Source organism: Gobio gobio (assembly GCF_949357685.1).
Source record: "Gobio gobio genome assembly, chromosome: 1".
Classification (NCBI taxonomy): Eukaryota; Metazoa; Chordata; class Actinopteri; order Cypriniformes; family Gobionidae; genus Gobio; species Gobio gobio.
Window position 1 is genome coordinate 16101771 of NC_137097.1, and position 14941 is coordinate 16116711.

General features: G+C 36.8%; 1 protein-coding gene across 1 annotated transcript; it reads right to left on the bottom strand.

Moving 5' to 3' along the window:
• Positions 1–10562: 10562 nt before the first annotated feature.
• Positions 10563–11321, bottom strand: LOC307131291 (ciliogenesis and planar polarity effector 2-like; the record flags this gene model as incomplete). The annotated part of the gene is made up of 1 exon (XM_079824855.1): positions 10563–11321. One exon carries the CDS (start codon positions 11319–11321, stop codon positions 10563–10565), a length of 759 nt encoding a protein of 252 aa, XP_079680981.1.
• Between the last annotated feature and the right edge of the window lie 3620 nt (positions 11322–14941).

Here is a 14941-nt window from a genome sequence, read left to right on the forward strand (position 1 = left end):
GCTTTTTTGCATCACAGTAGCATCCGAGTGTATTTTTTTTGCCACGGCAAGCACCACTCACATTTTCTTCAGGAAATGTACATTCTAGTTTGTATTTACTCTTATGTGTACTGTATGTTCATTCATCATCTTCACTTTATTTTTCGTGAAGCATTATTTTGTTGCGTTTCTGCTATGATAAATAGACATCCACTCTTACATTGCGGTAACGGACCCCAGCTATTGAGAGTTGTTCAGGCTGATGATGACTGCTAGAGAATGCGGTGTTTACTGTTTAGCGTTCTCCGGTTCAAGACCAACTCGGAGCAGAGCAGTTAGGATTGGAGGGTGAGCTTTGGAGGCGGAGCAATGAAGAGAGGGAGGGGTGTGTTTGTTTGGGTTGATTTCAAATATCAACAATATTCAGCAACAACTTTGAGAAATATCACTTACCCCAACTTTAATTAGTTAATGCACTGTGAACTAACATGAACAATTTTAAATAGCAGCTCAGCTCCTTATGCAGTGTGTTCACCAATGTTCATCAGTCTTTATGAACAGATGGTGCTAGCATTAAACTCACAAATGCGTTGCCTTTACACAAAGGCACTTGAGAGGACGGCATTCCTGGTGGGGGAACATGGTGGAAACAGAATTGTTGTGTCCATACTTTATAGGCTGTGGCAAGATGTACATGAGTATTTATATGAGCATTACAACCAAATCAACAAATATGTCGAAAAACAAGGATGACCAATAACAACAAGTGGATCAGATACAAATCATTATCATAATCATTAGTGCATATGTCCTATGTTCATTTATTAATTGTTAATTATCAACATTTCATCCATTTTCGGAAATCAAACTGAGCGGTTCTGTTCATTACAGGAATATTTGCACTTCATTTAATTGAGCCCGATGAAGTTGAGTTTGCACCATCCAGCTGGTTGGAGTTGAACAATGAGGAAAGTCATATAAACATAAATGTTCAACATTTAACAGGCATTTAATATAAACATGTACATCTGAAAGGTATTGTATTCCTACTGCACAACCTTACCAGATGAGCTACACAGTGCCCTGTTGGTTAGTGTTTACTTCCTTTGTATTTATATTTTTTCCAATAATTTCTTTGTGAAAATACTGTAATATGGTTACAGAATCAAGAAGCTATCATTTTCAAATGATTTATTTCTAATGTATTAGCTCAAAGAAATATAAAGTATATCAGCTTTATGTCGGCTGACCTGCTCTCCAAGATATCGGCATGGGCCATCAGTCGACCACTAAGAAAATAGTATTAATATAATATCACATCAGATACAATCATGCCATATAAGCAGTAAATGTCTTATTTAGACGATTGTGCAGTCAGCAGTGATTGAATATCAAATAAATATATGTAATGCATCAAACACTTATTCATCCTGAACTCATATAGTTTACCTCCTCAATCACACACATTTACAGTATTTGATACAGGGGTCAATGACATGTGCTTGTTTTTGTGTCCAGGTGCATTATTTCCTTTAGAAATAATTAAATTCATGACACAAACCTACTTAGTTCAAATTCATTTGTATTACGTTCAAATAATACATATTGTTTTATGTTTTCATTTCTTGAACCCCCAAAATGTCAGGTGGTGCAACTGTCCGAAACAAATGAACAGACAAGACTAGTGCTGCTTTCCACTCCAGTTTTAGGCACGCACTTGCAAACTTCCCTAAGCACTTCCCTTCGGGTGCGTTCCACTGTGTGAAGTGGACGAGGGAAGTTTATATGGACAGACCCTTAGGCCTGTCGCAATAATCAATATATCGCACAATATATGTACATGACCTCAATATTTTTTTTGTGATGCAATACATCACCCATTATGTTTACATGATAATGAACGTCACCAACATTTTACTCAATTGTGCTTCATCTTATATGTTTTCCGTGACGGAAGCTGGTAAGACAACAGTAAACATGATAATGCATCATCCAGAGGAGCTCAACTGATCCTTGAGCAGAGGAAAGGTTTGTAATCTCTCTCAAATACTATTAAAAACTTATTTCAAGTATGGGTAGGTTGACTTTCCATGTCGGGTGACATAAAAACAGTCATAAAATGAATGAACACTTTGAAATGTTAGATATTAGTTTAAACACATTGTTCATGACTCTAAAACATAACATTAGTTTTGAAAAGATTAAAATAAAAACATATAAAGCAAATTCACACACAACAAATAAATCACAAAAACACATCACCATGCCTGCACAAGTTGTAAACATGCAGTTATTAATCTCTGTATTATCAATTTGCCAAACATTGAAGCACAGGAGAGAAATTCATCTCCACAGGAGCCGCTCACATAAACACCTTCATGCATTCACTCGGTTAAAACTACACTTCTGCAGATTAAAAGCCTTTAAACTCGGCTCTAATGAAAGAGAACATAATCGTGCTTCTCATTCACACATTTTAACAAAACACAGATAAATTAATCATCGATTCTTAACCTTTAAGACGCTTTTGAACACGAGTGAACAAACACACTCCCTTCTCCCCTCAGAGCTCCCGCGGACTGGAGCGAGAGCGCGCAGCGGCAGCGCGCCGGTGACGTCACAACTGCGACGCACATGCGATTTTAATATTTCAGGTAAAATAGCTGGGTTTGATATAATTATTTCATTATTATAGTGTAAAACATTGGGGAAGTGACCGCATTATGCCCACATATAGAACAAAATATATAATATAGAAAGCATTAAGTAATTGAAAATAGTATTTTATATCACAAATGTATGTCTGTTATTGTATTTTTTTTTTGGAGAAATGCACTGTTATCTAACTGTGTGATTTATATGTGTACATTTCTGAAATTCATAACTTGAATCAGATGCAAATCTTGACAAATCACCTCTGATAACAGATCACTCTAAATTGTAAAAGTTAAAAAGTTAGGGGGAAATTTCAATATAAAAAATATATCCTGACAGAATCTGTTCTGAGAGGAGGGTTTCTGACAGGAAAATGTATTTTCTGAAGTGATTTTGACCTCAAATCAAGTTATATTAATATTTTTTTTTAAAGTTAGGGGGAAATTTGAATTTAATTAAATATATTCTGACAGAATACATGTAAAAATGTGTCATAAACACCATACACCCATGAAAGTTAACAAATCTGACTAAAATGTCATGCTAACATCTTAAGTATGTTAATGCTGGCATTGTATTAAACTGTTGAATTTCTTCAATGTGTTGTTTTAGACATGTTCTCATACACTGGAGGCCAATGACAGCTGCAAATTAGCAGAAAATATTGCAATACGTGTCTTATGGTTATTATAACGTCAAATATTTCTGTTTTAGCATTGCAATGTTGACAGCAGGTGCATCACCTATTTCAGCTCCCTTGGAGAGACGGAGTGGCAGTGCCAAGCAATTTCTCAACACTGGTGGTTGGTATTCATTGTTTTGTTTGCTATAGCAATGTCAGTCGTCTATGGGCTAAAGGTCTACTTTAAGGCCCAAATTATGTAAAATTGCAGAACCTGCTCCCATTATATACAGTATATAGTTCCACTGTTGCTCAGTTATGCTCACATGACTAGGTTCAAAAGGTCTTTTTCTGAAGAACACAAGGTTCAACAGCAATATTCAATGTAACCATTTAACCTTAGATCACTCCTTCACAAACATGTTTACTACATTTAGTAAATAAAATCAGCTCACAATTTTGATTAAGACGAATATTTTAATTACCATTTTGCATTATATACTGTTACATTCTCTATGGCCATTAGGTTACTTCACATGAAAAAGAATGAATGAACATCCAGACAGTAAGTGGAGATGTGCAATATACTAACTCAAACGAACACCACCTCATACAGAACAATTAACCTAAGGGCTCAGCTGCCATTAACATGACGAAGGACAAGAAATTCAAGACACAGATTAGGTATTTATTCTAAACAACACAACAGATAAGTAATACACAATCTGTACACAACAACTCAGCAAACTTGTACTTACAACATGCAGTAGACAGCACGATAAACCTGGTCTATCCACAGGGCAAATGATAAATGCTGGTAAGGATCAGGTCAGAGTCCTGCACGGGTGCGGGTACCCGACGGGTGACCCGCGAATATTGCTGAACGGGTGAAAAACATCCTACTGTGTCGGATACGGGTCGGGTCGGACAAGGGAGAAACACGGGTCTAAACACGGGTTTTAAACAGTCACGTACAAACGAATATAGGCCTATATATAAAAATATATGTATGTATATTGTAGATGTGTTCCTAAAAAATATGCATATACAAAAGTATGCCTTGCCTGTATTTCAAGTTGATAAAATAATTTCAAATCCATATCAGTTTATTTGTGGCCGCGTGCGTGCCCTCCCAGAAGAATCACAACCGCGCGTGCGATCTGCCTGCACTGCAGTCGTCGAGATGGATCATGAGAAGTTGAAGAAAAGATAGCCGCAAATGTGGAAGTTCATCGCTGAGGAAGCACGCAGATAACTGTGGTAACAAAACCAAGCACAAGCTGTTCTATCGAACAGTATTTTTGTTATGTTTCCTGAGTTTGGTCTCTTAATAACACTGTCTTAGTACATTAAGCCACGTTAAGCGTTTTCTTATAATGGTTTTCTATGGGAGGAAAACGCTTAACGTGTAATTAAACTCGTTGCGTTCATTTTCTGATTTTTTTGTACATAGTATACGTTATTAGTATTATGTTTACTGAGTTTGGTCTCTTAATAGGGCTTGGGTGCCGCGTTGCATTCTGGGACGTGGTGGCCATGTTGATGGCCTCGTGAATGTAAACATACAGAGGAGTCCTCACTCCATCGAACGAGCAGAAGCAGAGTTGGGAGAAAGAAAAACTATGTTAAAATCCCGAAAAGGATGTGGAATTTACTGGGATGCGTTAAATAGGGAAGCAGGGACCGGTATATGGACAAAATCGGAACTATTAACGGTTTGGATCCATATGAAATGTGCAGTTCACAAATGTATGGGTTCAGGAGCTGCAGATCACGAAGCCTTTGTAACCTTTTACCTTGAAGCATTTCAACTGCACTGCAGCGTTCTGTGTTCTCAGGTTGCACTACTTGCAAATAAACACTGAAAAACATCTGATTGTGTGACAATTCTTGCTTTTGCACATTATACTGTTATTGCTTCTTGTTTATAAAACACATGCATTTAATTTAAGTATATTTATTGTGACGATTGTGGGTATGGATGCAACAGACACTTATGGCTGTATTTAATGCACATTTATTTCAGCACAACACTAGGGCTCATGTTTGTCAGAGCACAACATACAGACACAATCTTATCGAGGAATGTCATGTCTTCATCCTTGCATGGCAACACCATGTGAATCGGTACTTTATCTGACAAAATAGTGTACTTGTTGCGGACGGATCCAATCACCCTTTCCACTTGAATTCCATCTCTTGCATCCAGCTGACAGCGTCCTTTTGTGAAAGCCGACGACCCTTTGTTACTTGGTCTCCGTGGTTGCGCCTCCAAGCAGGAAAGCGGTGGAAAGTTAATCCCTTTTCGACCTTTTTCCCATGGCGATAATGTGTTGCGCTGTTACACCCTACAATGCAGCAACAGTTTACCATGGTTGAAATAATAATGCCAAATTAATCAAATTAAGACACGACTGAGAGGGAGTACGTCTATAAACAGTGCGCAGTAATCCGAGTAGCAGTAAAGGAGGCTATCAACATGGCCGCCACTCCAAGTATTGACGTCACAATGCCCAACAGTGCGTCTATAACAGTGTCTTACCTACGTTAAGCCACATTAAGCGTTTTCACGTTAAGCGTTTTAGAATGTCCCGGCTGAAGTTGTCCTTGTGTTAATGGTCGTGTAATAACTTCTGTATGCTGGCAATAAACATTTTTGTAAGTGTGTCTATAATGTGATATGCTAAACAGATTTTATTGTGGGTGCGGGTCGGGTCTCGGTTCTATTTTGAGCAGGTCGGGTCGGATGCAGATTTTATTTAGTGCTGTTGTCGGAAAACGGGTCGGATGCGGTTTTAAGCACTGCGGGTGCGGGTTTACAAAATCGGACCCGTGCAGGACTCTGGATCAGGTTATAATGAAACGATAATTACAGACAGGTGATCTTAATTACAGTTTAGAAGAGAGCTGTGTGTGTACGTGCGCTTTCATATGCTTCAACTTGTTTTGACAATATATTTCAAGACCAAATGTCCTCACTTATATTGTTACAAATTGAAAACTAATTAACACATTCATCAGTAAGCTTATTATCGGAAAAACGATTATTTATTTAAATGTATTGCTAATGTTTGTGATACATTTAGGGGAAGATCTTGGGTAAGAAATATCATTAGCTGATATAAAATAAATGGAAATCTATTCATGTTCTCACTAAAGTCTGAATTCTCACATACGCCTATGCAAGTATCAGCGTACAGTGCGTGCGCGAGACGTGAATTTAGTCATCAGAAAAGAATCCTTTGTTGAATGTGTAAATATGTGCTGTGTGCTGGCGATAGATTTCTCAACCAAAAAAAACTGTACAAAACACTATAGGCTATATATGTGTGTGTGTGTGTGAGTGAGTGAGTGAGTGAGTGAGAGAGAGAGAGAGAGAGAGAGAGAGAGAGAGAGAGAGAGAGAGAGAGAGAGAGAGAGAGAGAGAGAGAGAGAGAGAGAGAGAGAGAGAGAGAGAGAAGAGAGGAAAAGAGACAGGGAGTCTGTAATACTATACATACACACACACACACAGGGCTTTGGAATCTGATTGGCAAAAGGCCTTTTTCAGCCGTGCAATATTCCAGTTTAAACGGCATCTGTTCATCTGTTTCACCGTTTATATCACTCGATCTGCTTCCAGTGAATGTCATGACAGTTGTGAATCCACCATATTCTTTGTAAATACTATTGTTGTATCACAGAATGTGGTTTTAAGACTTTATAGACAAAAATGTAGTTATTAGACCTAAATATGTGAGCCATATCATAAACATAGTGCCTTTTTTATTTTATACAATTTGTAGAAGTTTTCTGACATTAAGCTCCAAGCCATCATTTGCCCTTCAGCACTCACAGAGAACAGTTACATCAACCAGTTCAGGACATTTGACACAGGCTCTTAATGATTAAACAATATTTACATTTGATATACTATATAATTGAACGCATTTGTTGGTGTATATTGTATAATTTATCATTGTAACCTTATTTAAGTACATTGTCGATATATACTGTATTTATTTTGGACTGATAGTTGTGGTAAGTTAAATAATAAATGAGAGTCAGTGGTAATATCATTCCCCCAATTTCACAGACAATACTTAAGCCATATTATTAGGCTAATTCTGCTCACTAATATTGTCCTTTTTAAAACTTTTTGTTGTGTGTGTAAGCCTATTTAATTGAGTTAACACAAGCATTTTTAAAGGTCCCGTTCTTCGTGTTTTTTTGAAGCTTTGATTGTGTTTACAGTGTGCAATATAACATGTGTTCATGTTTCGCGTGTAAAAAAAACTGTATTTTTAACACAATTTACTTATCTGTACACCGCTGTTTTCACTGTCCTACAAACGACTGAAGACTTCCTTTATACTTTATAGAATATAGACTTTATAGAATATAGAATATAGACTTTATAAAATAACTATTCTGACATTTACAATAATTTTTTGTCAAAATTAATCACGTCATTTCCTTTCAAATATTACTTTGGACAACATATGCAACGTACATACCTCAAAATGTTGTTCTTAAGAAGGAATTTGCTGAAAATATTTGTAGCCATCATATATTTAAAAAACTGAATCTACAAGAAAATGTGTGTGTGTGTGTGTGTGTGTGTGTGTGTGTGTGTGTGTGTGTGTGTGTGTTTAAAAACATAATAAACAATGTTTTATTAAAATGTAACCAAATAGCTTTAAAAATATACTACATATTACAACGTAAACATGGTTTATTAGGACATTTCCTGTGTCCCATTAACCAAATAGCTTTAAGGGGTTTGTCTGTGTGTGTGTGTGTGTGTGTGTGTGTGTGTGTGTGTGTGTGTGTGTGTGTGTGTGTGTGTGTGTGTGTGTGTGTGTGTGTGTGTGTGTGTGTGTGTGTGTGTGTGTGTGGCCACCAACTGGCAGCAGGAAGTGTGTCACTTTCAAAAATGCTTTAAATCACTGTCTAGTTTTCATCCGGATTACTTCAAACTTCATCAGTATAATGACAAAACATGGCAGATACAGACATATGAATGGATTCCTGATATTTTAAATTCTGTCAAAGTTTAATAATCTTTTTGGCTCTCTGTGAGCCCTCCCCTCTATCAACAAAAGATGGCAGTGTTGTGTTATTTTTGAAACTCTCTCTCTCTCTCTCTGTCTGTGTGTGTGTGTGTGTGTGTGTGTGTGTGTGTGTGTGTGTGTGTGTGTGTGTGTGTGTGTGTGTGTGTGTGTGTGTGTGTGTGTGTGTGTGTGTGTGTGTGTGTGTGTGTGTGTGTGTGTGTGTGTGTGTGTGTGTGTGTGTGTGTGCTTATGCGATTTATGAGGACACAAATTTGTATTTTAATTTGGGTATTACACTGGTATTACAACATAATCATGGTTTACTTGTCCTGTTGATTTTTGGCAATCTAGGGTGTGGCCTGTGTCCCACCCACCACCTTACAGGACACACCCTAGTCCTAACTTGCGAGAGCGATTCGAGAGCAGCCGCTAATACAGCCGGTGCAGATTCTCCAGAGCAGCTGCACGGACTCTGATGACGACACAGCTGTTCCACGATTGGCCAGATTCACCGCATAACAGCGATCACGTGTGTTTCGTGTTTATTCAGACACCTTCAGCTCAACTAATGCTCACAAATCTGTTTTTTATAACAGTAAAACCTCCGTTCATGTAGTCTCGATGTTATATTGTCATGTTTATCAAAATAAAACTGATAAAAAAGTAGACCTCATTTCATTGATAGTGTAGGCTTATATGTTGAACTTTATTCTTGTACAAACACGCGCTTTATTAAGCAGTACATAAAGTATTACATGACAATAATGTCTCTGAAACAACTGTGCATTGCCAAATATTGCATTTATTTAACTTCAGCTGATAAAATATACAAACACAGCGCAAGCGTCACTGCGGGAAGCAGCAAGTGTCCGACTGCATGTCTCCGTTTGCAGATCCTCCCCGCCTACACGCGGCTACTCTCGCTGATCAGTTGCATCCGGCCGCAGCTGATGTCGAACACACCAGTTGACTTGGGGTGAACAGCCCTCTCTTCCAAAATAGGCAGTAAGTCCCGCCCAGAGTGCTGCACCAGAGCTAGGAGCCAATACGACAAAAAGGCCAATTCATCACAGATTTCGTATTTTAAAATAATTATATCTGGGTATTAGTTTTGCTTTGTCATTTGAACATATATTTGACTGTTTCATTACAAATGTAACTATATTTCAGATATTAGCTTCTTTAAAAAAAAAAATAATAATTGTCCCGTCGACTTTTGGCAATATAGGGTGTGGCCTGTGTCCCACCCACCACCTTACAGGACACACCCTAGTCCTAACTCAAGGTGCTGACTTGGGGTGAACAGCCCTCTCTTCCCAAATAGCCAGCAAGTCCCGCCCAGAGTGCTGCACCAGAGCTAGGAGCCAATACGACAAAAAGGCCAATTCATCACAGATTTCGTATTTTAAAATAATTATATCTGGGTATTAGTTTTGCTTTGTCATTTGAATGTGTATTTGACTGTTTCATTCCAAATGTAACTATATTTCAGATATTAGCTTCTTTAAAAAAATAATAATAATTGTCCCGTCGACTTTTGGCAATATAGGGTGTGGCCTGTGTCCCACCCACCACCTTACAGGACACACCCTAGTCCTAACTCAAGGTGCTGACTTGGGGTGAACAGCCCTCTCTTCCCAAATAGCCAGCAAGTCCCGCCCAGAGTGCTCCACCAGAGCTAGGAGCCAATACGACAAAAAGGCCAATTCATCACAGATTTCGTATTTTACAATAATTATATCTGGGTATTAGTTTTGCTTTGTCATTTGAATGTGTATTTGACTGTTTCATTATATATGTAACTATATTTCAGATATTCAAATATTATTAAAAATTAAAATTTTTAAATTGTAATTTTTTCACCCTTTTTTTGCATAGTGAAATAAAACCTATATACTAAGATGTAGTTTGTGAGCTTGTCAACTAAATACTTTGACCAAGTTTGGTGTTTTCCTCTTCCCAATGTAACATGATCCTCATATGACTAAATATTTCTTGTGTTTAATGTGTGAAAATATGAATATGAGATATATTCACCTGTTGAGCTGTTCTCCATAGCTGCTACAGTAGGAGACAGTGCTCTAGTGTTCATGGTAAAAGCAGATGTCCAGTGTTTGGCTGCTGATCGTGTGAAAGTCTTCGCTGCTGCTGCTGCTGACTTTTATTTTCTTTTTTCTCTGTTATGTATAGTATTTCCATAGCAGCATAGTCCATCCATAAAGTTTGCCTTATACTGACCAACAGATGTGAAATTGATCTACAATACACACAAGCTATACAATGATCTCTGAGCCCGTTTCTCTGAGAGCAGCCTGTGGGGAGATGGAGACAGATGAAGCAGCCTTACAGTCCTGGTGCCACAGATGTTCTGCAAGGGCATTTAGGAGAGGTGCTACTTCACCAAGCCCCGCACTCACATCACCTCCCACTCGGAAGACCGGAAGACCACACACCTCTTGAAAATGTGTTATGTCACTCTCTGTCACGTCTGTGTGCATAAATAAGTCAAATTTGGTGCCAACCACCAATTTAACCACTGGATCTGAAGATTCGGTGATCCGTGATTTCTGATTTGAAAGATCATCAAAGGAGCCACGATCAGTGAAGGAGAACAGGAAAAGGATGGCATCCACCTGTTCCTTACATGACGGTAGCATGTGGTCAAATCTTCGCATGGCACTTTCTCCACAGTCCCAAAGCTCAAAGCGGAAAAACAGCACACGGCCACTGTCCTTTAGTCTCACAGGCCAGAAGACCACTGTTGTCTCTATGCCTGTGGTCTCATTATGCATTTTGGGGAGATCGAGGCCAGCGAGACGGGCAGCAAGAGCACTCTTCCCGACTCCAGTCTTACCCGAGATAAGAACCTTGTAGCGAACGATGTCCACATTCATATGAGGAGGCATCATCGGCGCCTCCAAGAGCCCAAACTTTCGCCGTGTCTTCTTGTGCAGTATTTTGCTGAAGAACTCTCTGCTGTCTGCACAGCGGTGCCAATCCGCCACCAATATGGATCCAAGTGGGATAGCCATTTTAATTGAGCTAAATTAGGTAAATGAAGAGACTTGCGCTTTATATTATGATATCAAGTAACTTATTCTGGGCGAACGCTGCTGCTGCTGATTGTGTGAAAGTCTTCGCTGCTGCTGCTGACTTTTATACTGGCGCAGCTCGGAATGTTCGCTGGAATGTAGCTCGGAATGCAGCACTGTGACGTCATGAGCCCTGTGATGTCACACCGTGCAGTGGAGCCTCGATCGCTGCTTTCACAGATGATCAACTTTACAGCTTCATACAACATATCATTTTGTTCATTTCACGGCTGTTGTGTGTCAATTTAAAGTATCGTGTGTGTGATATGCTTTATTATATTTTGCTGTTATAATGTGCATTAGTTTATTATGGCCATTGAAAGGAGATTATCGTGTCTTTAGACATGCATTGCTGTATACATTAGCTTATTTATGATTAGTTGCTTATGTTGATGTCCTTTATGTATATTTAATTTGTATTTCTGTGTTTGTTTGTCAAATCGCTTGTTTCGAGGTATTCTGAAGTTGTAAATAACTCAATACTCATGCGTATGGAACAGAGTAACACATCTCGACCCTTACAAAAATTAACCATGATTTTACTACAAATAAAACAAAACAAAAAAACACATGGTTATTATAGTAACCACAAACTTTTTGCTACACTTCCATGTTTTTTAACCAGTTTAACCGTGGTATTTTTATTAAAACTGTGGTTATTCAAATGGTAATCAATACGCCAAAAAAAAACATGGTTACTATAGTAAACCCTTAGTTTATTTTCATACTGTTAAACTTAATATGACATGCCCATTTTGTTTCTTATTATTAATATTTTTAAATAGTTTGCTGGATATTCAACACGTGTTTAATGACTTTGGTAAAGTTGGTTTTATATTCACACATTGGGACTTTCGTACTCAATATCTCTCCATTGGCGCATGTGGAAAGATTTATATCAGTAAAGTATTCTTACCTGTCAGTCTACTACAAGACATTTCTTCCTTGAAATATTTGTTTTTCAGATGTGGATAAAATCATTGTTTCCTATGGACTTGGTCTGCATTCCTGGGAACGCTTACAAAAACGTCATATCCATTTATGCCAAGGGTGTCCAAACTTTTTTTAAAGGGGGCCGGATTCGATGTTGTGGACATACCCGGGGGCCGGTCCCTTTTCTAGTCTATATATATATATATATATATATATATATATATATATATATATATATATATATATATATATATATATATATATATATATATATATATATATAGATAGATATTTAACAATATCTGTAAAACTTTCATCAACCAAAAAGTTTTAATGGGTAAAATTTTTATATATTACGGAGTTAGAGCAATTATTAAATTTAAATAAGAATAGAGTTCTATTTAGATCACCACAGGTAAAACCACACTACAAAACATGCTTTTCTGACTTGGTATTTCTGTCTTTTTTCAGTCCAAATATCAAAAAGTTCTGAAATCAAGATGCTTTTACTAAGGAAAATTACATATTTTTTCTTGTTTCCTGGGGGGAAAAATAAAAATGAATTGAGTTTTTGCTTGAAACAAACTAAATTATCTGCCAATGGATTAGAAAAATAATCTTCCAAAATCTTCCTTAAAGATTCCAAACAGAAACATTATTTTTCTTACCCCATTGGCAGATATATTTGCTTGTTTTAAACAAAAACTCACTTCAATTAAATTTTATTTTCCAGAAAACAAGAAAAAATATCTAATGTCATTTAACTTATCTCGTAACATCTTGATTTAATAATTTTTAGATATATTTAAACTAGAAACAGGACAAAAATACTAAATGACAGCATTTTTTGCAGTGCACACAAGGCAAAAAGTAATAAATACATATATATATATATATATATATATATATATATATATATATATATATATATATATATATATATATATATATATATATATATATATATACATACATATATATATATACATATATATATACATATATATATATATATATATATATATATATATATATATATATATATATATATATATATATATATATATATATATATATATATATATAATGGTATTTAGTCTGTAGACATAATTACAAATGCACAAAACTGCAAGTTTATGACAAAAAAATTGTCTGCAATTTGGCCTTTATTACTCATTTAATACATGTCTACATTACAAATTAAATAAAATTAGATATTAACCTACATTTCTGACAAATTACCACGGTTACAGGTGTTACCACAGTAAATCCATGATAAATTCGAAATGCAAATTGTTGTTTGAAAAGTATTTTGAATCGGCTCAGCTGATTTGCACGTTAGTGTTGTTTATTAACTGGATTTAAATTAAATCAAATCACAGAGAGATTCAGTACCGGAGACCTCAGTGCTGAACTCGAACACTTCTCACGGGCTTCGGAAGGCTGTTTAGTGGGCGCGTGATCGAGACACTCAACAGGTAAACACATTTGTTCAGAGTCAGAGCTCGCGAGTTACGCAGAGCACAGGCAGTAGCGCTGTTTCGTTCCGCTTTGGGCGCTGTTTCCCTGGCCTAAAGTCTAGTACTGCCACCTTGCGGCGACATTGTGAAACTGCATGATTTGTAAATGATCCGTGGCGGGCCCCATATAATACATTTTAATAGACGCGCTGCGGGCCATTTGAAATTCATCCCCGGGCCGCATTTGGCCCGCGGGCCAGACTTTGGACACCCCTGATTTATGCCAAGGAATTACCCAAAGTGAGCGATGCGTTTGCTGCAAATGTGTGATTTTCCCCTCAATTGCACCTCCTGCACAAGTTGAAAAAATATTTGGGACTTCCACAACAGAGTAGCAATAGTAGTTATGTTATAAGTAGTTATTGTTTGATGATGGAAAAAATGGCAGAAATAAGTGTTCTGTAATATATATATATAAAGAGTTCTTATACTGAATCATATGCTAGTCAAATTAAAATCATATAGCATTTATTTACATTTTGTGTCACTTGTTTATGTATTTCATACAGTTTTCATATTTTTTAATAGGGAAATGGTGTGCTTGCTCCTCAAGCTTATATAATACACATATCAACTACATATAATTATCATACATGATTTCAGTCAATATTAAAATATCTCTGCATATACTAACCATATATGATTTCAGTCAATAACTTACACAAATTTGTGATGGAAACACTTTTATTTCAACACAAAGTGAAACACTCAAATTATATACTCCACATTAGTAATTTACAATTCCAAATTGATAACAAAACACACAAAAGAACAACAAAACACATTGAACACACTGTCATGGCCATCAATCATCAAAGAGACTTAAAGTGATAGTTCACCCAAAAATTACAATTAGCCCATGATTCACTCTCCCTCAAGTCATCCTATGGTGTATACGACGAATGAAATCAGAGCTATATTAAAAATGTCCTGACTCTTCCAAGCTTTTTAATGGGAATGATTCAAGATTTTGATGGCCATAAAAGTGCATCTATCCGTCATAAAAGTAATCCATCTGCAGGGGGTTAATAAAGAAGCGAAGCCATGCATTTTTAGTATAAAAAACAAAACAAAACATATTTATGACTTTACAGACTAAAATAACTA